Here is a 21,100-nt window from a genome sequence, read left to right on the forward strand (position 1 = left end):
TTTTTTTTTCAATTTTTATGCCTTACTATAGCCTTACCTTTGATTTGGGGTTTTTGTCATTTTTCCCATTTTCATGCCTTACTGAATTTTCATCCCAGTATAAGTATGCACATCATATTTGGAGTAGTTTTAAGAGTGTTGTGATAGCTTTATCTAAAAAAAAAAAAAATCCAAAGTTTTTCAATTTTTATGCCTTACTATAGCCTTACCTCTGTTTTGGGGTTTTTGTCATTTTTCTCATTTTTCATGCCTTACTGCATTTTCATCCCAGTATAAGTATGCACATCATATTTGGAGTAGTTTTAAGATTGTTGTGATGGCTTTATCTAAAAAAAAAAAAAATATCGAAAGTTTTTCAATTTTTGTGCCTTACTATAGCCTTACCTCTGTTTTGGGGTGTTGTCATTTTCTACTTTTTCTCAATTTCATGCCTTACTGAAATTTCATCCCAGTTCAAGTATGCACATTATATTTAGACTAGTTATTAGGGTGTTGTGATAGCCTTATCTCAGAAAAAAAAAATCTAATTTTTATTTCAATTTTTATGCCTTACTATAGCCTTACCTCTAATTTGGGGTTTTTGTCATTTTTCTCAATTTCATGCCTTACTGAATTTTCATCCCAGTTCAAGTATGCACATCTTATTTAGACTAGATCTTAGGGTATTGTGATAGCCTTATCTCAGAAAAAAAAAATCTAATTTTTTTTTCAATTTTTATGCCTTACTATAGCCTTACCTCTAATTTGGGGTTTTTGTCATTTTTCTCAATTTCATGCCTTACTGAATTTTCATCCCAGTTCAAGTATGAACATCTTATTTAGACTAGATCTTAGTGTATTGTGATAGCCTTATTTCAGAAAAAAAAAATCCACGTTTTTTCAAATTTTCATGCCTTACCATAGCCTTTCCTCTGATTTGGGGTGTTTGTCATTTTTCTTACATTACTGCATTTTCATCCCAGTTTAAGTATGCATATCATATTTGGACTAGATTTAAGAGTGTTGTGATAACTTTATCTCAGTTAAAAAAAATTCAAATTGTTTTACTTTTTATGCCTTACCTCTGATTTAAGATGTTTGTCATTTTTTCCTCATTTTCTACTTTTTCTCATTTTCATGCCTTACTGAATTTTCATCCAATTTCAAGTATGCACATCTTATTTAGACTAGATCTTAGGGTGTTGTGATAGCCTTATCTCAGAAAAAAAAAATCAATTTTTTTTTTCAATTTTTATGCCTTACCTCTGATTTGGGGTGTTTGTCATTTTTTTCATTTTTCATGCCTTTTTTGCATTTTCGTCCCAGTATAAGTATGCACATCACATTTAGACTAGTTCTTAGGGTGTTATGATAGCCTTATCTCAGAAAAAAAAAAGTCAAAATTATTTTTCAATTTTTATGCCTTACCTCTGATTTGGGGTGTTTGTCATTTTTCTCATTTTTCACTATTTCATGCCTCACTAAATTTTCATCCCAGTTCAAGTATGCACATCATATTTGGACTAGTTCTTAGGGTATTGTGATAGCCTTATCTCAGAAAAAAAAAATCAATTTTTTTTTTCAATTTTTATGCCTTACTGTAACGACGAGGTGACGTTACACATGGACTGTTATAATGTATACATGGTAAATTGTGTGAACAGACTGGCAGTACTTAATGAAATTAAGAAGACACATTCTGTTGTATTGATTTAATGAATTTGCTTAAATTGACATCATGAGGACAGGTGATGAAGCACATGGTTCAGGCCACAGGGTTTCAGCATTCATCTAGTGATAAAAACAGAAAATACATTTTAAGATAATTGATAAATAACTTAGCAGTGACATGATAGATAAAACCATTAAATATGTTCTCTTATTCTGGGTGTGATTGAAATGAAATATACAGCAATGCTTACCTGTGCATGGTCTCTTCCTTTTTCCTGTGGTGTCCTGGTGAAAGAATTCCCCGGGGACTGTGGACACCTTTTTATATTTCCAGGTGGGAGAGACCAAGAGGGACTAAGGAACAGGGGAGCTTGATGTTTAGAAATCAATATAAATAATTAGTTTAATCTTTTAGGGGATCTGAAAAAGGGTAATTATATTAATAGAGGGTTATTGTTTATGATGGTGTCTGTTAAGAATTATTTGTGTAAATATTTATGTTGTACTTTTAATATTTAAATAAAATGTCACCCCACGCTTGGTACAGGCTAATTAAGGATGCACCTGTATATAGGGACCTCCATTCTGGTCAGTATTGGGTTGAGTGGAGATTGAAATGCACTGTGCTTGTGGTGCCAATTGAAAATAAAAAGACAAAAACCTGATGCATCAAAACTCTGGGGCCTGGTTGCCTCATTGATTGCCTCCACTGCTACGGTTGCTCTTTGACACTTACTATAGCCTTACCTCTGATTTGGGGTTTTTGTCATTTTTCTCATTTTTCATGCCTTACTGCATTTTCATCCCAGTATAAGTATGCACATCATATTTGGAGTAGTTTTAAGAGTGTTGTGATGGCTTTATCTAAAAAAAAAAATAATCCAAACTTTTTCAATTTTTATGCCTTACTATAGCCTTACCTCTGTTTTGGGGTGTTTGTCATTTTCTACTTTTTCTAAATTTCATGCCTTACTGAATTTTCATCCCAGTTTAAGTATGCACATCATATTTAGACTAGATCTTAGGGTATTGTGATAGCCTTATCTCAGAAAAAAAAATCTAATTTTTTTTTCAATTTTTATGCCTTACTATAGCCTAACCTTTGATTTGGGGTTTTTGTCATTTTTCTAATTTTTCATGCCTTACTGCATTTTCATCCCAGTATAAGTATGCACATCATATTTGGAGTAGTTTTAAGAGTGTTGTGATGGCTTTATCTAAAAAAAAAAAAAATCCAAAGTTTTTCAATTTTTCTGCCTTACTATAGCCTTACCTCTGTTTTGGGGTGTTTGTCATTTTCTACTTTTTCTCAATTTCATGCCTTACTGAAATTTCATCCCAGTTCAAGTATGCACATCATATTTAGACTAGTTATTAGGGTGTTGTGATAAACCTATCTCATAAAAAAAAAATCTAATTTTTATTTCAATTTTTATGCCTTACTATAGCCTTACCTCTAATTTGGGGTTTTTGTCATTTTTCTCAATTTCATGCCTTACTGAATTTTCATCCCAGTTCAAGTATGCACATCTTATTTAGACTAGATCTTAGGGTGTTGTAATAGCCTTATTTCAGAAAAAAAAATCTAATTTTTTTTTCAATTTTTATGCCTTACTATAGCCTTACCTTTGAATTGGGGTTTTTGTCATTTTTCTCATTTTTCATGCCTTACTGCATTTTCATCCCAGTATAAGTATGCACATCATATTTGGAGTAGTTTTAAGAGTGTTGTGATAGCTTTATCTAAAAAAAAAAAAAATCCAAAGTTTTTCAATTTTTATGCCTTACTATAGCCTTACCTCTAATTTGGGGTTTTTGTCATTTTTCTCATTTTTCTCAATTTCATGCCTTACTGAATTTTCATCCCAGTTCAAGTATGCACATCTTATTTAGACTAGATCTTAGGGTGTTGTGATAGCCTTATCTCAGAAAAAAAAAATCTAATTTTTTTTTTCAATTTTTATGCCTTACCTTTGATTTGGGGTTTTTGTCATTTTTCTCATTTTTCATGCCTTACTGCATTTTCATCCCAGTATAAGTATGCACATCATATTTGGAGTAGTTTTAAGAATGTTGTGATAGCTTTATCTAAAAAAAAAAAAATCCAAAGTTTTTCAATTGTTATGCCTTACTATAGCCTTACCTCTGTTTTGGGGTGTTTGTCATTTTCTACTTTTTCTAAATTTCATGCCTTACTGAATTTTCATCCCAGTTTAAGTATGCACATCATATTTAGACTAGTTCTTAGGGTATTGTGATAGCCTTATCTCAGAAAAAAAAAATCTAATTTTTTTTTTTCAATTTTTATGCCTTACTATAGCCTTACCTTTGATTTGGGGTTTTTGTAATTTTTCTCATTTTTCATGCCTTACTGCATTTTCATCCCAGTATAAGTATGCACATCTTATTTGGAGTAGTTTTAAGAGTGTTGTGATAGCTTTATCTAAAAAAAAAAAAATCCAAAGTTTTTCAATTTTTATGCCTTACTATAGCCTTACCTCTGTTTTGGGGTGTTTGTCATTTTCTACTTTTTCTCAATTTAATGCCTTACTGAATTTTAATCCCAGTTCAAGTATGCACATCATATTTAGACTAGTTATTAGGGTATTGTGATAGCCTTATCTCAGCAAAAAAAAAAAAGCTAATTTTTTTTTCAATTTTTATGCCTTACTATAGCTTTACCTTTAATTTGGGGTTTTTGTCATTTTTCTCATTTTTCTCAATTTCATGCCTTACTGAATTTTCATCCCAGTTCAAGTATGCACATCTTATTTAGACTAGATCTTAGGGTGTTGTGATAGCCTTATCTCAGAAAAAAAAAATCTAATTTTTTTTCAATTTGGGGTTTTTGTCATTTTGTCATTTTTCTCATTTTTCATGCCTTACTGAATTTTCATCCCAGTTCAAGTATGCACATCTTATTTAGACTAGATCTTAGGGTATTGTGATAGCCTTATTTCAGAAAAAAAAAATCTAATTTTTTTTTCAATTTTTATGCCTTACTATAGCCTTACCTTTGATTTGGCGTTTTTGTCATTTTTCTCATTTTTCATGCCTTACTTCATTTTCATCCCAGTATAAGTATGCACATCATATTTGGAGTAGTTTTAAGAGTGTTGTGATAGCTTTAATTAAAAAAAAAAAAAATCCAAAGTTTTTCAATTTTTATGCCTTACTATAGCCTTACCTCTGTTTTGGGGTTTTTGTCATTTTTCTCATTTTTCATGCCTTACTGCATTTTCATCGCAGTATAAGTATGCACATCATATTTGGAGTAGTTTTAAGAGTGTTGTGATAGCTTTATCTAAAAAAAAAAAAAAATACAAAGTTTTTCAATTTTTATGCCTTGCTATAGCCTTACCTCTGTTTTGGGGTGTTTGTCATTTTTCTCATTTTTCATGCCTTACTGCATTTTCATCCCAGTATAAGTATGCACATCATATTTGGAGTAGTTTTAAGAGTGTTGTGATGGCTTTATCAAAAAAAAAAAAAAATCCAATGTTTTTCAACTTTTATGCCTTACTATAGCCTTACCTCTGTTTTGGGGTGTTTGTCATTTTCTACTTTTTCTCAATTTCATGCCTTACTGAAATTTCATCCCAGTTCAAGTATGCACATCATATTTAGACTAGTTATTAGGGTGTTGTGATAGACTTATCTCAGAAAAAAAAAATCTAATTTTTATTTCAATTTTTATGCCTTACTATATAGCCTTACCTCTAATTTGGGGTTTTTGTCATTTTTCTCATTTTTTTCAATTTCATGCCTTACTGAATTTTCATCCCAGTTCAAGTATGCACATCATATTTAGACTAGTTATTAGGGTGTTGTGATAGCCTTATCTCAGAAAAAAAAAATCTAATTTTTTTTTTCAATTTTTATGCCTTACTATAGCCTTACCTTTGATTTGGGGTTTTTGTAATTTTTCTCATTTTTCATGCCTTACTGCATTCTCATCCCAGTATAAGTATGCACATCATATTTGGAGTAGTTTTAAGAGTGTTGTGATGGCTTTATTTAAAAAAAAAAAAAAAAAAAATCCAAAGTTTTTCAATTTTTATGCCTTACTATAGCCTTACCTCTGTTTTAGGGTGTTTGTCATTTTCTACTTTTTCTCAATTTAATGCCTTACTGAATTTTAATCCCAGTTCAAGTATGCACATCATATTTAGACTAGTTATTAGGGTATTGTGATAGCCTTATCTCAGCAAAAAAAAAAAAGCTAATTTTTTTTTCAATTTTTATGCCTTACTATAGCCTTACCTTTGATATGGGGTTTTTGTCATTTTTCTCATTTTTCATGCCTTACTGCATTTTCATCCCAGTATAAGTATACACATCATATTTGGAGTAGTTTTAAGAGTGTTGTGATGGCTTTATCTAAAAAAAAACAAAATCCAAAGTTTTTCAATTTTCTGCCTTACTATAGAGCCTTACCTCTGTTTTGGGGTGTTTGTCATTTTCTACTTTTTCTCAATTTCATGCTTTACTGAAATTTCATCCCAGTTCAAGTATGCACATCATATTTAGACTAGTTATTAGGGTGTTGTGATAGCCTTATCTCAGAAAAAAAAAATCTAATTTTTATTTCAATTTTTATGCCTTACTATAGCTTTACCTTTAATTTGGGGTTTTTGTCATTTTTCTCATTTTTCTCAATTTCATGCCTTACTGAATTTTCATCCCAGTTCAAGTATGCACATCTTATTTAGACTAGATCTTAGGGTGTTGTGATAGCCTTATCTCAGAAAAAAAAAATCTAATTTTTTTTTTCAATTTTTATGCCTTACTATAGCCTTACCTTTGATTTGGGGTTTTTGTCATTTTTCTCATTTTTCATGCCTTACTGCATTTTCATCCCAGTATAAGTATGCACATCATATTTGGAGTAGTTTTTAAGAGTGTTGTGATAGCTTTATCTAAAAAAAAAAAAAAAATACAAAGTTTTTCAATTTTTATGCCTTACTATAGCCTTACCTCTGTTTTGGGGTGTTTTGTCATTTTTCTCATTTTTCATGCCTTTACTGCATTTTCATCCCAGTATAAGTATGCACATCATATTTGGAGTAGTTTTAAGAGTGTTGTGATGGCTTTATCTAAAAAAAAAATAATCCAAAGTTTTTCAATTTTTATGCCTTACTATAGCCTTACCTCTGTTTTGGGGTGTTTGTCATTTTCTACTTTTTCTAAATTTCATGCCTTACTGAATTTTCATCCCAGTTTAAGTATGCATATCATATTTAGACTAGTTCTTAGGGTATTGTGATAGCCTTATCTCAGAAAAAAACAAAATCTAATTTTTTTTTCAATTTTTATGCCTTACTATAGCCTTACCTTTGATATGGGGTTTTTGTCATTTTTCTCATTTTTCATGCCTTACTGCATTTTCATCCCAGTATAAGTATGCACATCATATTTGGAGTAGTTTTAAGAGTGTTGTGATGGCTTTATCTAAAAAAAAAAAAAATCCAAAGTTTTTCAATTTTTGTGCCTTACTATAGCCTTACCTCTGTTTTGGGGTGTTTGTCATTTTCTACTTTTTCTCAATTTCATGCTTTACTGAAATTTCATCCCAGTTCAAGTATGCACATCATATTTAGACTAGTTATTAGGGTGTTGTGATAGCCTTATCTCAGAAAAAAAAAATCTAATTTTTATTTCAATTTTTATGCCTTACTATAGCTTTACCTTTAATTTGGGGTTTTTGTCATTTTTCTCATTTTTCTCAATTTCATGCCTTACTGAATTTTCATCCCAGTTCAAGTATGCACATCTTATTTAGACTAGATCTTAGGGTGTTGTGATAGCCTTATCTCAGAAAAAAAAAATCTAATTTTTTTTTCAATTTTTATGCCTTACTATAGCCTTACCTTTGATTTGGGGTTTTTGTCATTTTTCTCATTTTTCATGCCTTACTGCATTTTCATCCCAGTATAAGTATGCACATCATATTTGGAGTAGTTTTAAGAGTGTTGTGATAGCTTTATCTAAAAAAAAAAAAAAAAATACAAAGTTTTTCAATTTTTATGCCTTACTATAGCCTTACCTCTGTTTTGGGGTTTTTGTCATTTTTCTCATTTTTCATGCCTTACTGCATTTTCATCCCAGTATAAGTATGCACATCATATTTGGAGTAGTTTTAAGAGTGTTGTGATGGCTTTATCTAAAAAAAAAATAATCCAAAGTTTTTCAATTTTTATGCCTTACTATAGCCTTACCTCTGTTTTGGGGTGTTTGTCATTTTCTACTTTTTCTAAATTTCATGCCTTACTGAATTTTCATCCCAGTTTAAGTATGCATATCATATTTAGACTAGTTCTTAGGGTATTGTGATAGCCTTATCTCAGAAAAAAACAAAATCTAATTTTTTTTTCAATTTTTATGCCTTACTATAGCCTTACCTTTGATTTGGGGTTTTTGTCATTTTTCTCATTTTTCATGCCTTACTGCATTTTCATCCCAGTATAAGTATGCACATCATATTTGGAGTAGTTTTAAGAGTGTTGTGATGGCTTTATCTAAAAAAAAAAAAAAATCCAAAGTTTTTCAATTTTTGTGCCTTACTATAGCCTAACCTCTGTTTTGGGGTTTTTGTCATTTTTCTCATTTTTCATGCCTTACTGCATTTTCATCCTAGTATAAGTATGCACATCATATTTGGAGTAGTTTTAAGAGTGTTGTGATGGCTTTATCTAAAAAAAAAATAATCCAAAGTTTTTCCATTTTTATGCCTTACTATAGCCTTACCTCTGTTTTGGGGTGTTTGTCATTTTCTACTTTTCCTAAATTTCATGCTTTCCTGAATTTTCATCCCAGTATAAGTATGCACATCATATTTGGAGTAGTTTTAAGAGTGTTGTGATAGCTTTATCTAAAAAAAAAAAAATCCAAAGTTTTTCAATTGTTATGCCTTACTATAGCCTTACCTCTGTTTTGGGGTGTTTGTCATTTTCTACTTTTTCTCAATTTCATGCCTTACTGAAATTTCATCCCAGTTCAAGTATGCACATCGTATTTTGACTAGTTATTAGGGTGTTGTGATAGCCTTATCTCAGAAAAAAAACATCCAAAATTTTTCAATTTTTATGCCTTTCTATAGATTTACCTCTGATTTGGGATGATTGTCAATTTTTTCCTCATTTTCTACTTTTTCTCATTTTCATGTCTTACTGAATTTTCATCCAATTTCAAGTATGCACATCTTATTTAGACAAGTTCTTAGGGTTTTGTGATAGCCTTACCTCAGAAAAAAAACAAACTCAAAATCAGAGGTACGCCAAGTTAAATTTTTTGTGCTGTTATTAAACTGTACTTGGCGAATAAAATCCTTTCTGATTCTGAACTGGGATGAAAATGGAGTAAGGAATGAAAAATGACATGCACCCCAATATAGAGGTAAGGCAATGATAATGCATAAAAACTGAATTCATTTGGAACCTTTGTTTCTCAGAGATGCCAGGGATTGAACACTGGGCCTCGTATAAACATGCACTCTACCACTGAGCTACACCCCCCCAGTGATGGTAATAAAAAAATGAGAAAAACATTGCAAAATGAATATTGAGACTAAAGTGACAACCCAAATCAGAGTTAAAGCTATAGTAAGGCAGAAAAATTTGAAATGCATTGGAAATATGTTTTCCTAAGATAAGGCTATCTATTGGAATAATGCGCCAGTTAAAGCTATGGTAAGGCATAAAAATAAGAAAAACTTTGGAATTTTTTTCCAATGTAAGGCAAGACAAGACCCTATAAACTAGTGCAAATATGATGAGCACACTTAAACTGGGTTGAAAATGTTGCAGTTCTATGGTTTACACACATGTAGGTAACAATCATTAAAATGTTTCATAATAACTTTACCCACTACCTGTCAGTTCTCTTAAGGATCATTATAACTCACAACCTTTTCCTAAATCTTAGATGTATACATAAGAAAATATTATTACATCAGAATATAAAATTACCATCTTAAACGGTTTGTAAGAAAAACTGTCCCCTTTAAAGAAAACTCCAACAGAGTAGTAAAAAAAAAAAAAAAAAATGGCACAATGGCAATAAATGCGGAAAAAGAATTTCTCATTTTTGAACTCCATTTGGTTATACTATCTAAACGGTTTCTGAGAAAAGCTGTCCTCTTTAACTCGGACGGAAAGACGCTGCGCAAACCTATATCCCCCTTCCACATTTTGTGGCAGGGGATAATAAAAATAAATACAATTAAATGCAAGCGTATACCGTCAGAAAAATGGCTCAGATGACCACACCAAGAAAATAATACCAATATTAAGTAGTCTAATAAGGTATCCAAGAGATGAAAAACAAATCAGATCACAGATAATATTTTTCAGATTATTTTACAGCTGATTTATGACAAGGGTCAAAACTGACCCGTTATCATTAGTGATGCTAACAGAAAGCTAACACAAGAGGAAGGCTAAGCTTTTTTGGGATTATTTATTAATATTTTTTGGATGATAAAACCTGTTAGAATAAAGATTTTGTTTGTTTGCAGTAATCTTTAAACACTTCCGAGTGGAGCAGTAATGAAGTAACAACAAAGACAATAAAATAAATATCCACTAGCTTTTTATTAACTTACATAGAAACCTGTATTTGCAGTGGTAAAAATGTGATCCATTAAACAATGTGGACCAGTGTTACATTGTCGACCAATCGTGGGTTGTGTGGGTCATTGCTGAAAACAGGAAGTAGCTTTCACACACTTTTTTTTAGCTTCTACACCTCATGCAGATTGGCAAATAGACTTCAGTGAACATCTTTTCACTAAACAAACAAATAAACATCTTAGAAGTGAAAGAATAAAAATCCTGAACATGGTGAAAAGGTAAGTTTTCTCTCTGGTTGTGGAAAATTATTAGAGAAGACTTCAGGAAGGTGGAGGATACTCCTCGTCATCTATAGTTCTCATGTTTCCAGCACAATTGCTTTTTACATTTCTCTTAAACCAGTATTCATTCTGCCCACAGAGTGAGAGACGTCTTTTTGAGATTTCAGACGAGAACCCCCATCAGGGACTTTGGTGACAGCTCCAGCATCTCGCTTTAACTTTAATTATTCATTTCCACAGTCCTTCTGTTCTGCAGACTCTGAGTGTTATTTTGTTCTTCACTAACGACACACTATGGCTTCAGAACATTGTGGCAGTGAAATGATTCTGATGTGACATTGTCTCAACTAAAGTTTTCAAATAAAAAAAAAATAAAAGCTAAACATTGAATCACTCAAATGGAGAAAGTGAAGTTGGAGAAAGTCCCAAAGATCAAGACTTAAAAAGCTGCTGGGGGGAAAATCACAATGAGCTTCGTTTTAATCTCTGTCTCTTTTTAAGCCTACAGACTGAAGCTGCTCAGATGAGGAGGATATTTAAACAAAAAAGTGGGGAGAATGAGGACCCAGATTAATTATCATTACACCCTGCTAAAGAGTGGAGTTGAAAGAGCCTTTGATGTGGCAGCAGCAGCAGGACTATTTCCACAAAGAGGACACAGAGCTGCTGGCAGCGTACTCAGTCATAGACTGATCATCTGCTCTGTTCTCCGCCTCGTCTATAAACACACACTGTGCCTTGAACTCAGCACAGGACCAGCATCATATCTAAAAAGGGAGAGAGAGGAGCTGCCAGGCCAAACAGTTCAGCAGCAGATCAAACCTTTGATCACATGTAGGAGGAGCAAAGCCGTGTGGCACTAATGTTCACTCATGGCTGCTTCATGCAGAGCTGTTAGAGCCTCTTTTGTGTCTCTCACTGCTGCTCCTCCTGCTCCTCATCCTCCTGGGCAGGGTCCGGCTCTGGGTCCTGGGCTGGGGTGTCTTCCTGAGGCTGAGGCTCAGCAGGGGGTGAAGGCGGTGCCTGAGGTGGCCTGGGAGGGGGCGCAGGGGCCGGTGCACGAGGTGGCACGATGATTTGGTGTTGGCGCTGTCGGTAGGCGATGACGGTGCCCAGCAGCAGGGCGATGACTGTCATCAGGTAGAGGTCCCACTCTGGGCCCAGGAGCTGGTCCAGGTCCACCTGGGACATCAACTCATCCAGCTGCAAGAAGACAAACATGGAGTGAAATACATTCAATGCTCTCATAATCAAATTGCATATTTCCTGCCCATTTGGGAAAAATGACTTACATTAAGATCCTGTAAATACTGCAGAGTGTAAACCAGGCCCAGTTTACACAGAGCCAGGAAAACTGGGACCTGAGCATCAGGGCTGGCTTCACCTGCCATATCGTAGAATCTCTTGGCTAAATGAATGTCCTGTAGGAAAGACATTCTCAGATTAAAAATACTGCTACTGCTGAGGGTTGGATCAACATTTACAGTTATTTATCAATATACATATACATTTACAGATCACGTAAAACTAATCAAACCTACCCTAATTAACTGTAGTCAGTAGCTTTGATTATACATCATTAGGCATCTAGAGTTGTTTTGTTAATACATTTACTTTCAGTAGTTTTATAAATTAAAAATTTGTAATTTTCTTGAATAATTTGTCTTGGACGTCCATGCATATCATGAATACCAACAACCCAGAAAAATGTTTCCAATTACAATTACACATTAAATTATCCATGTTCAATTACAACCAGAATTACAATTATTATTTTCCCCTGATAGTCAATTAAATTTACATTCTCAATTATTCCAATTCATTTAGAATGACTGTCTTTAATGAATAACCCCATAAAATGTTAGCTTTCTGTTAGCATCTCTTATGATAATGGATCAGTTTTGACCCACATCTTAAGCCAGGAGTAAAATACACAAAAACAAATCATCTATCATCCAATAATTTTCTAATTTAAAATCTTGGTTACCTTGTTAGGCTTTCTAATCCATGAAAATATTGGTAATAATATTCTAGCCTTTTTTTCCTGTCTGTATACCCCTCGATTCATTTATTGTTAAATGGTAAAATGATCCTTAAGAGAACTGACAGGTAAACTTGATATGAAACATATTTTAATCATTTTAACGACATATGTGTAAGCCATAAAATTGTAACATAATTCCCCAGTTTTGTGTTTCAATAAATTGTAAATGACAGTTTATATTTGCCAATATTCTGAACTCAATTACAATTAAATTGCGATTACAATAGCAACATATATTTTTCAATTATGATTACAGTTATAATTACATCATAGTTGTATTTAATTACCAATTATAATTGACCCCCAACCTTGCTACTGCCACAGAGCAGATAAGCAGCATGAAGATAAGACAAAGTAAGAAAAAGTGGCTGCCACAAACACACCTGTTTGATTCCCAGGCCTTTCTCGTGCATGTAGCCCAGGTTAAACATGGCCTGTGCACTGTGCTGCTGCTCAGAAGCCAGTCTGTAGTGTATGACGGCCGTCTCGTAGTCCACGTCAGTCCCGTAGCCATAGAAGTGGTAGTCTCCGAGTTTGATGCGTGCAACAGTATAACCTAAGGAAAAGGAATAACAGCCGTGAGCTCCAATGTAGGAAACATTTAGAACTTACATTATGGTTGGTTTCATCTGATTTTCAGAAAAGGCTGTGACTGCATTAGAATTTGAAATGCTTTTGTTTTCAAGGGGCAATTTTAACCTTTTTTCTTACTTTACAGAGAAAATGATGTTCAATTTATTGATCCATGTGTCAAACACTTTGGTTTTATAGAACATAAAGATATCAAGAGCTTTAACTGTCCTATTATTATCAGATTCTCACACATTTTACTTGACAGCTAAGACAGGTTGGGGTCAAATTGACCCCTGAGTAACACACAATGTGTTCAGCACATTGAAGAAAAAGAAAATTGTCATAATTTTATGCTTAATCAATTGTTCCCATCAAAGTAGGAAAAGTCATGAAATATGAAGCAAACTTTTTCTTTTTAATGATAAATATTGAATGGGGTCAAATTGACCCCAAGGATAATAGAAAACTTAAAGAGTTGCAAAAGAGATTCCAACACAAATGTGGCATGAAATCCAACAATAAACATGATGATTTCTATTGTGCATAAACAAGCACAGCAAGACACTACACAGGGGGTAATGAATAATAAATGCATGTGCGACGCGTGTTAAATGCCAGATCTTTGCTCAGTGGCAATGTTTCAATCTGATGATGTAAAAATGACATCAACCCCAGTTAGCATGTGTTACATCATCATAACTTTGAGCAAATGCAGCACTTGGGTTTTGTGATGCACATAAAGGAGAGGGGGGGAGGGGAGGGAGCTCACCTTGGGCTGCGGCTCTCGTCCAATGAAGCAAAGCTCGAGGATACGTCTCATTTTCACTGAAAAGCGATGCTCCTTCTTAGTGAAAAAAAATGGCAAATATAGAAGAAAAAAAGAAAAATTCAATGTCTATTTTTCATCAGCTGGTGCACATTTAATGTCTTTGTCAGTTGATGGACTTGACTTACTCTGATCCAGAATGAAGGCCACGTTGCTCTGTGCCACCTCATAGCCCTGCTCAGCTAACAGCAGGTACTGAACTAGCGCTGCGTCCGCCTCGCCCTCCTTAAAGCTTCCATAGGCGGTCATGAGCCGTTCTGACCAGCGACCTCGTTCACACACGTTTTTGAAAAGCTTCAAATCAAACACACAAAGACAAATCAGAGACAAAGCATGACGTGACATATTAAGAATTAAAAAAAAGCTAGCTCACCTCCACAGCAGTTTGGCAGGAGCGCATGACCCCAGTACCCGTCGCATGCATCTGTGCCAGGTTGTAGAAAGCTAGGATGTGGCCAGACTGAGACGCCAGGTTGAAGAATTTGAGAGCCTGTTTGTAGTCGCGCTTTACGCCAATACCATCTGTGCGACAATTCAGGATACAAAGGAAATAAGTGTTAAAATCAAAAGTGACAAAAAAAAATAAAAATAACTGGGCCTCGTAAAGCTGCAACAGTCGGCGCAGACGCATCCAATAAAGATTGTGAAGACTCACTGTAATACATGGTGCCCAACTGGAGTTGTCCATCCACCCACCCTTGCTCTGCTGCCTTCTGGAAGTATTTCAGTGCAAGTTCGTAATTCTGAACATAAAACACACACACGGCAACATTACAGAACAGCCTAAAAAAGGCATGACTTCTGAACAAGTTTATTTTGGGTCTAATTAACATTTTATATTAGATGACATGACATTTTCTCTGCAGGAGGTGAAGTATTTAAACACAATATGAGGATTCCTTACCACTGGAACACCTCTTCCATAGAGATAAGCCATGCCGAGGCCACTCTGTCCCACTGGATTACCCTGGACAAAATATAAAATAATCACAAGTGAAAAACACAAAGTGGACTGCACACAAACATATTACTACCACGGTGTGCTACATGTTTCTGTCAATCATAAAAAGAAACCAAAACAAAAATAAATATAGGTTTACAACTACTTAATTCAGACTTCCCTTTATTTCTAGCTTACCAAATCAGATGCTTTCTTGAAATACTGCAGGGCCGTCTCATTGTTCTGAGGAATAAAATCGCTGCCTTCTGAAAACATCTGAACAACAAAGTCAGAGGTTAATTAATAACTCTTTTAAAATGTTTCAGCTTTCAAAAACTTTATAAAAGCAGTTGCATAAAAATCACAGCGTTTATTTCCATTTCAACCAATCACTAAAAACGAGTCACACTGAAACTTTACAACCTGTATAATCTACATAATGACTTTGTTTAAAACCACTGCAGAGTAGAAAGAATTTGGTGTAACTAGGCAGTGAATAACAGTGTAGTAGATAATCAGTGTTTCACCTTGCCGAGGAAAGCCATGGCATGTGTGTTTCCTGCGTTTGCCGCCTGGTTGAAGTAGTCGTACGCCCTCTGTTGGATCGATTGAGGTTATTACCAGAGCGAATCCACATAAACAAAAACAAATCCATAGTAGCCCTGAAAACACTGTTACCTGGTGATTCTGTTCAACTCCTCTACCTCCATGCAGATGCAGCTGACCAAGACCCACCTATCAATAATCAAGTCAGTATTCATTACAAATTATCTCAGGAACATCAGTGTGAGTAACGAGTTTGTAAAAAACAAAATATACAGAAACAAAGGTTTTATAAATCCTCAATCTAGTAGTATTTGAAGTAAGTTTGTCAATTTTTGTACCATCTCAGATTTGCAGCATTTTTTAACACAATTATTATTCTGTAATTTTTTTATCTTTATTTTTTACAGAAATATGTAAAACAAAAATAAAGTTTTTACAAAGCTGCATATTGAACCTAAAAGATAAGTACAAATAAAAGTAAATGTAATTTTTTGTAAAATGCTGTTTCTATGAACAAGTTTAAGATATAAGTGTAACTAACGCTTATAGGAAAACTGGTCTGCACAGAAAAAATTGTTAAGGGATTGTGTTCAATTGCAAATTAAATGATGATTATTTCACCTGAGCCTGGACATCTCCTTTTTCAGCAAGAAACTGGTAGTACTGGATCAGGTCCTCCTCCAACATTCCACTGGTGGATCCCGGGTTCTCCAGCTCATCGAGGAGCCGGATCCTTTGCACTGCTGAGCCCCCTGTCAGGGACACATCGCTAGCCACTGGAAGGAGGCGGAAGAGAAAAGAGTGTGTGAGCAAGCTTTTTTTTGGCCAAAAACCTCAAATGCTAATATTATCAATGTATAACTGCTTACCCTGATTAGCCACAAGCCTGTAGTGTGTTAGTGCTGACTCACAGCTTTGAGGAACACCCACTCCTCCCAAGTATCTGTACCCCTAAGGAGGTAAAGTAACACAAAGCCATTAGTAGTTTGTGTTTTTAAAACAACATGACCAACATTATATTTACTCACCAGAATCATGTGAGCGACCAAATTTCCACCCAATGCACCAAAAGTGTAGTAAACCAATGCCTTGAAGACAAAATATAGCTGTTACCATCACATACTGCCAAGTTAGTGTAAATGCTTTTTTGCTATAACTAAAAAAGAATGTACCTTAGCCTGGCTGGAGTTAACTCCAAGTCCTGCTGCGTACAGAAAGCCAAGAGCCTGTGGAGGAGCAAAAGAAAACCAGTTGATTCTATTCCTCCAATAAAGTTGGATGTTATTGGCCAGAATGGTTTGTTGAGACATTTTAGGGCATAAATCATTACCGTCTGCGCTTTAGGTGAGCCCTCTATGGCGAGCTTCTCAAACATCTCTTTAGCCCTGGTTACATTTTGGTTAATGTAGTCACCAAACAGCATGGCATAGGCCACCTTCTCCATTGCCTTATGGTGGCCTTTTTCTGCCACTTTCAGCAGCTTCTCATATAATCTGATGGTCGGTTACATAAGCACAAGTAGTAAAGACGGTTATTTGTGTGCAAAGCAAACAGCACTGCGACATACAAACTTAATACTGGTGTGTTAGGTAAGAGCACACAAACAGAGTGTAGATAAAGTGCACAGGTCATGGTTACACTCATTTACAAACAATATTAGATGCTGTTGGCAAGCTTACAAGAAGACTGGATGATTCTGAGGGTGAGAGACTGTTCAAATCTTTGTTTGCTAGTGTGTTTTGAACTGAAAAGGTTGTTAAAGATTAAAAAAAACCTCTGATAATGCTCAAGCTTTGGAACAAATAGGGAGTTACGACTAACAAGGGTCTGCATAAGAGTCGAGTCAAACCATTTTCACTGCTCTGCAATGACTACAGCTTCTTCAAAAATGAGAAAAATCTAAAAACTCACTCCTTTTTCTGAGTTTTTCTGGTGGTTATGTTGAGCATGCGCAGAATGGTGTGATACTGCTCCTCAGCCTCCTCAGCCAACATTCTCTGATGGGCCTGTTCCTCCGCTTAAAGAGAGAGAAAGGATGTTAAATAAATGATAGAAATAATGGTAAGTGTGGTGTATTTTAGCACATTTCTCTTTATCCTTTTCACTGCAGCCAATGGAGTTATTACAAAACTTTTTTTTTTAAATAAAAAAACCCCATTAAAAAAAGGCCGTTACGATTCAAATGCAATCATTTAAATAAATACAATAAATACACAACGCCAACTTTACCAATATTCCATTTATCCCCACTTGTCAAAATGTCTGCATTAATGAATAACTTACTCTCACAGAAACCCCATTTCTTATCCTGGTCATAGTCGTAGGTCGTGGCACACCACAGCCGTCCATCCCCCCGCCCGTCAGTGGTACAGTCCGAGTATTCTTTCTTTTGGAAGAGGAATGGGAAGATGCAGGGCTCTCCGTCGGCTGTGCCTCCGTTCACAACAGGTACTGCGATTGAAATTAAAACCACACCCAAGAATTTTCCATATTAGACCTTGGATTAATAAATGTCTATTCTTCATTCCAAACCAGTTCCAGGCCAATAGCTCAATGGTGATGCCATTGTGTGTGTGCAGCATTAACTGCTAAAATTCACAAGATAAATGATGCAACAGTGTGCAAGAGAAACCACAGGTGCAAAGCATGGTTGATTTGCATGGTATGGTAACTTGTACGGCCCAAAAACTGAACAAATTCACTGTAAACAATGAACAACTCAACATAGAATTAAAACAGCGCTTAAAAGAAAAAACAAAGAAGAGGAGAACACCAAGTTTGGTCCCATCAAATTGACATAAATCAGAGTGCTATCATAACTACTTGCAGCATTATAAAACATAAGATTTATGATTTTCTTTTAAATTTTTAAGTGATTTCTTTCCATTTCAAAATACATCACACAAAGAGTAAATAGCATAATGATAGTATAAGACAGAAAATATAACAGACATACTTTCTGATCAACATGAAACGGTTCCCGTGTCATGAACAAGGTTATAGAAATGATACGGTGAAGTATCTCAAATAGTTCAAATTGGGTTAAATACATAAATAGTCAAAAAATATTAGTTTGTCATTGATATGTGAGAAGTGAAGATGCCATTCCTTACCCTCTTTCGGTTTGTCTTCAATTGGTGGAGGCTGATCAGGAAGATCCTCTTTTTCCTCTCCCTCTGATTGTTTTTCATCTTCCAACTGAGGTTCTTCATGTTTTGATAACACAGCACTAGCCACGATTTCTGACGCCTCGCGCACATCCTCTTCTTCAGAGTTTGGGTCATGGTAACTCTAAAGGAATGCAAAACAAGATTCTAATGTTATGGAACTACAAAACTGAAAAAAAATTAAATAAAAGTGAAATGCCAAGCAGGTTGTGTTGTGGTCAAATTAAGTAATGCATACTTGGTGTTTACGGTAATAGTTCGTTTCGTCACAGCCACCAAAATAAACAATATATCTATAGAAAGGTTTCATATGATGAGATGAACAATCTGAATGTTTTAGGTCATTATGGAGTAAGAACAGTGATGTGCAGTCAGGGTAGGCAAGGTAGGCAGTGCCTACCCAAGGGTGAATTGATATTTTGATTATTTGTTTTAATTATAATATAATTATAAATTGTATATTTTTCAATTACAGATAGCCTACAGTACCAATAAGTTTAAAAGTGTCAGCATTTTGCGCTTTTCATATCCCAAATGTTCCTGTTTCCTAACCGCTGTAAGGCAGGAGGAGGCCACACCCCTTCTCAAAAGCACGTTGCTGCTCTGCCTCTGTTCCCATAGCGTGTTTTTATGTGTTTGCGCATGCGCAGTCAGTTCCCCACGATGACAATCATTTACGTCCAAAGGCAGCTCTCTACGCTGCCTTTGGACGTAACCGTGCTATGTTAAATGCTATACCTAAGATCACAGTGCATTAGTGAATTGATATCACGTGACCGCTGCTGCTACGTTCTCTAGCTAGTGGGCGCGATAACACTACAGGCAGGATGACAGCGCTAGAGACGATGAAGAAACTTTTTTTTTGAGGAAAAACAACAGCTTTTAAAAGATGGGAGACCAACACCTGAGCTACCAGACCTTCAGCAAAGGTAAAGTCTGAAAATGTTTCGTATTTTCCACTGTGAATGGTACAAGAGAAAGGACTGGCTTTGTGGATGCGCCTCACTGAGGCTGTTCCGAGTTGTTGTCATTTTTGCCGTGTTTCCAACACAAACAACGGATGCGCTGTCGTGTCATGATATATATCTTGTTGGGAGAGTATGGAGGCTATATTAAATAATTGTTTATGTTTCTTTAATGGTGTTTTACGACGTTGACTTTGTTAGATGGCTAAATACTTGTTGATGTGGATCTTGTTGGGTTTTTTTCTTTCTTATTATGAATTTTATTTTGATAAGCGCATTGAGATGACTTTGTTGTAAATTGCACTATACAAATAAAGTTGAATTTAATTTAATTGAATTGAATTAACACTTACCAGCAGAAACATGAAATTTTCATTTGTGTTGACATTGGTGGTCTCGATTTGGAACGCCCTGCCTACCCAACCCTAGTGCTCACGGCAGGTCACTGAGTAAGAATAATTATTTAATACTATAATACTGAAGTTATGTTATAGCTACAGTATGAAATGGTTAGGTTTCTTATTATTATTTTTATATTATATTATTTATTTTGGAGCAATTTTAGTGGCTGTGACGACAGAAACTCTTTCCCATGATCGGAATGTCAGGGAACTGCAAACCTAAGTCACTTTAATTATCAAAAATGAAATGAAAAATAAAATAAAGGTTGTACGCCAAGCTGGCTGTCTTGTGGTCAAATTGAGTAATGTATACCTGGTGTTTACAGACCACAATTAATACCTCCTTTCCCTGCGGGGCGTGCCCCACACTTTGAGAACCAGGGACTTTCTCACTGATGTTTATTCAGTAGGATCTCATCCTCTAGCCATGATCATAACAAATAATGCTCTGAGCTCACCTTTAACTCTGGCCCATCATCGTTGAACTGTTCTTCGTCTGAAAAGTGTTTTAAAAAATGCAGCTGTCAATACAACACAAATCAATTCGTTTTGTGATGAAGGATGATGATTAACAACACTGCACCGTGTGTACACACCAGCCGATAAACCGTTGATAAATGCCAGGAGAAGGAAAGCAAAAAACAAGCGTATATAAGACCTTTGAAAGTCCATTGTTGCTGACGACAAGCTAACAGTGTTAGCTGTAGCTGCTTCTGACTCCAAGGTGGAACATTAAGTTCCGACGACTATTACAAAATAAAGTATTTGTCCATGCAAGACCGAGTCCGTTTAGCTATGGATACCAATTGTTTAACAAGCTAACAAATTATCAGAGAGCTAAAGCTAGCAAACAAGCACCTGTTATAAACTAAACACAACCGACGACCACCTAAGAATTTCCTACATTGCTCTACCAATACCTAAATTGCCTGGTTTTATAAACTATTCTTACGCGACAGAAAATAACATCCTGGTAGGCGAATTAATGTAGCAGTTTTATATTATAGTTTCTAAACTAACGCAGTTCACTGGTCCGACGCTGCCAATGATTATCCTTTACTACAAACGACACTTCCTGTTTCCGTAATTAGACCAATCACAATCCGTTTGGTTCAACAGTAGCCAATAAGGACGGTC

The 21,100-nt window shown here is 35.0% G+C and overlaps 1 protein-coding gene across 2 annotated transcripts; it reads right to left on the bottom strand.

Annotated features, from left to right (window-relative positions):
- Positions 1-10,222: 10,222 nt before the first annotated feature.
- On the bottom strand, positions 10,223-21,044 carry LOC114457482 (SEL1L adaptor subunit of SYVN1 ubiquitin ligase). 2 transcript variants are annotated; one of them, XM_028439331.1, is made up of 21 exons: positions 20,560-21,044; positions 20,422-20,459; positions 18,544-18,721; positions 17,714-17,881; positions 17,342-17,447; positions 16,761-16,923; positions 16,603-16,656; positions 16,459-16,518; positions 16,300-16,381; positions 16,052-16,206; positions 15,563-15,619; positions 15,412-15,480; positions 15,083-15,160; positions 14,849-14,911; positions 14,600-14,687; positions 14,318-14,466; positions 14,073-14,238; positions 13,888-13,959; positions 12,929-13,101; positions 11,794-11,922; positions 10,223-11,704 (listed from the first exon to the last, which is right to left on the bottom strand). In XM_028439331.1, exons 1-21 carry the CDS (start codon positions 20,633-20,635, stop codon positions 11,417-11,419), a joined length of 2,412 nt encoding a protein of 803 aa, XP_028295132.1. In that variant the 5' UTR covers positions 20,636-21,044; the 3' UTR covers positions 10,223-11,416. The 2 variants fall into 2 exon arrangements, with proteins under 2 accessions (XP_028295132.1, XP_028295130.1); XM_028439329.1 differs by having other exon boundaries at positions 13,888-13,962.
- Positions 21,045-21,100: the final 56 nt, after the last annotated feature.

This window comes from Gouania willdenowi, chromosome 24 (assembly GCF_900634775.1).
Source record: "Gouania willdenowi chromosome 24, fGouWil2.1, whole genome shotgun sequence".
NCBI lineage: Eukaryota > Metazoa > Chordata > Actinopteri > Blenniiformes > Gobiesocidae > Gouania > Gouania willdenowi.